At 41.6% G+C, this 1,739-nt stretch overlaps 1 protein-coding gene across 1 annotated transcript in view; it reads left to right on the forward strand.

Annotated features, from left to right (window-relative positions):
* Positions 1-1,532, forward strand: part of LOC110318013 (modulator of apoptosis 1-like) — a 2,951-nt gene extending 1,419 nt beyond the window's left edge. Inside the window, exons 3-4 of the mRNA XM_021192782.1 lie at positions 238-344; positions 558-1,532. Of these exons, the coding sequence (XP_021048441.1) occupies positions 238-344; positions 558-1,448 (998 nt within the window). The 3' untranslated portion in view covers positions 1,449-1,532. The remainder of the gene's footprint in view (positions 1-237; positions 345-557) is intronic.
* Positions 1,533-1,739: the final 207 nt, after the last annotated feature.

Consider the following 1,739-nt stretch of genomic DNA (forward strand, 5'->3'; position numbering starts at 1 on the left):
AAAATTAATACCACAATACAAAGTAACTTGCAATGTTCTAACTTTTCATGAATTGTTCTTTAATAAGTATTATGTGAATTATGTAATAAAGCATTTTGTTTCATGGTTGTAAAAAAAAAAGAATTGTCTCTTTGATTTGCTTGGTTTTGGCTACTGAGTTGTATATGTTGTCAACATGTTTTGGGTATTAGTATCTATTCAGATGTTTGCTTACTAACCTTTTCCACCATGTTCTAGACTGCTACCTCCCCAATACTTCTTTCCTCTCCTATGCAGAAGCTGCCCATACCAGTGCAATCCCACAGTACCACTTACCTACCTGCCTTGTTCCCAGAACCTTTGGGGTGATGCAAGATATCACTGTCCAGACCTAGTTCTAAATTTTCGTCTAGTAGTTTTGTTTTTTATGTCTTATGACAAGGTCTTTAATATGTTTTACTTGAGATAAATTTCTTATTGTGCACGAAATGATTGGGTTGTATGTTTTAGTACTGATTGTCTTAATTGGCATTCCTAATTTCATACAAGTAGAAAGAATAAACACTTGTCCTTCTTAGACTAAAAAAAAAAAAAAGAATGTAGCCTTGATTGGGCTTACAGAAGAGACTGGCAGTGCCCTAGTCCCCAAGGAGATACCCTCAAAAGGAGGTGTCTGGAGAGTGATCTTTAAGCCTCCTGATGCTGATAGTGACTTTTTGTGCAGATTAAATGAGTTTTTGAAGGGAGAGGGCACGACGATGGGTGAATTAACCAGAGTTCTTAGGAGTCGGAATGACCCTCTCGGCCTAGACCAGGGCATAATGATCCCTGAAGTTCGAGCACCCATGTTAGCACAGGCATTAGATGAGGCCCTTAAGTCCACCCTGCAGTATCTGAGGTACAAGAAGTTGAGTGTGTTCTCAGGCAGGGATCCTCCAGAACCAGGTGAAGAAGAATTTGAATCTTGGATGTTTCATACTTCCCAAGTAATGAAAACATGGCAGGTGTCAGATGTAGAGAAAAGAAGGCGGTTGATTGAGAGCCTTAGAGGTCCAGCATTTGAAATTGTTCGAGTCCTCAAGATAAACAACCCCTTCATTATAGATGCAGAATATCTGAAGACGCTTGAGACAATATTTGGGATTATTGATAATCCTAGAGCATTGCAGGTCAAATACCTTACTACCTACCAAAAGAACGATGAAAAGCTATCTGCCTATGTTCTAAGGTTGGAGCCTTTATTACAGAAACTGGCTCAGAAAGGAGCAATTGAGAAAGAAGTTGTGAATCAGGCTCCTCTAGAGCAAGTCATTGCTGGGGCAGTCCACAAGTCAGTTCAAAGAGAGCTTGGACTGCCCGAGGGTAGCCCAGCCCCAGGCTTACTGCAGTTGCTGACACTGATAAAAGATAAGGAGGCCGCTGAAGAAGAGGTCCTCCTTCAGGCTGAATTAGAAGGCTATTTCACTTGACCCAAGACCCAAGGCTGTCATGAGCAGAACAAGATGGAAGAGCTCATTGCAGTGATCAGCCCATCCACTCTTTATGCTGCCAGAGTAACTTGTCCTTTGTCGTGTTGTTTATCTACTGAAGGTCTCCCCAATGTTTTTCTGATAGAAATGCCATTCTATGCTGATAATTATTTAAATCAAAAGACCATTCTGGGGCTGGTGAGATGGCTCAGTGCGGAAGAGCACTGACTGCTCTTCCAGAGGTCCTGAGTTCAAATCCCAGCAACCACATGGTGGCTCACAACCATCTAT

The sequence above is a fragment of the Mus pahari genome, chromosome 3 (assembly GCF_900095145.1).
Source record: "Mus pahari chromosome 3, PAHARI_EIJ_v1.1, whole genome shotgun sequence".
NCBI lineage: Eukaryota > Metazoa > Chordata > Mammalia > Rodentia > Muridae > Mus > Mus pahari.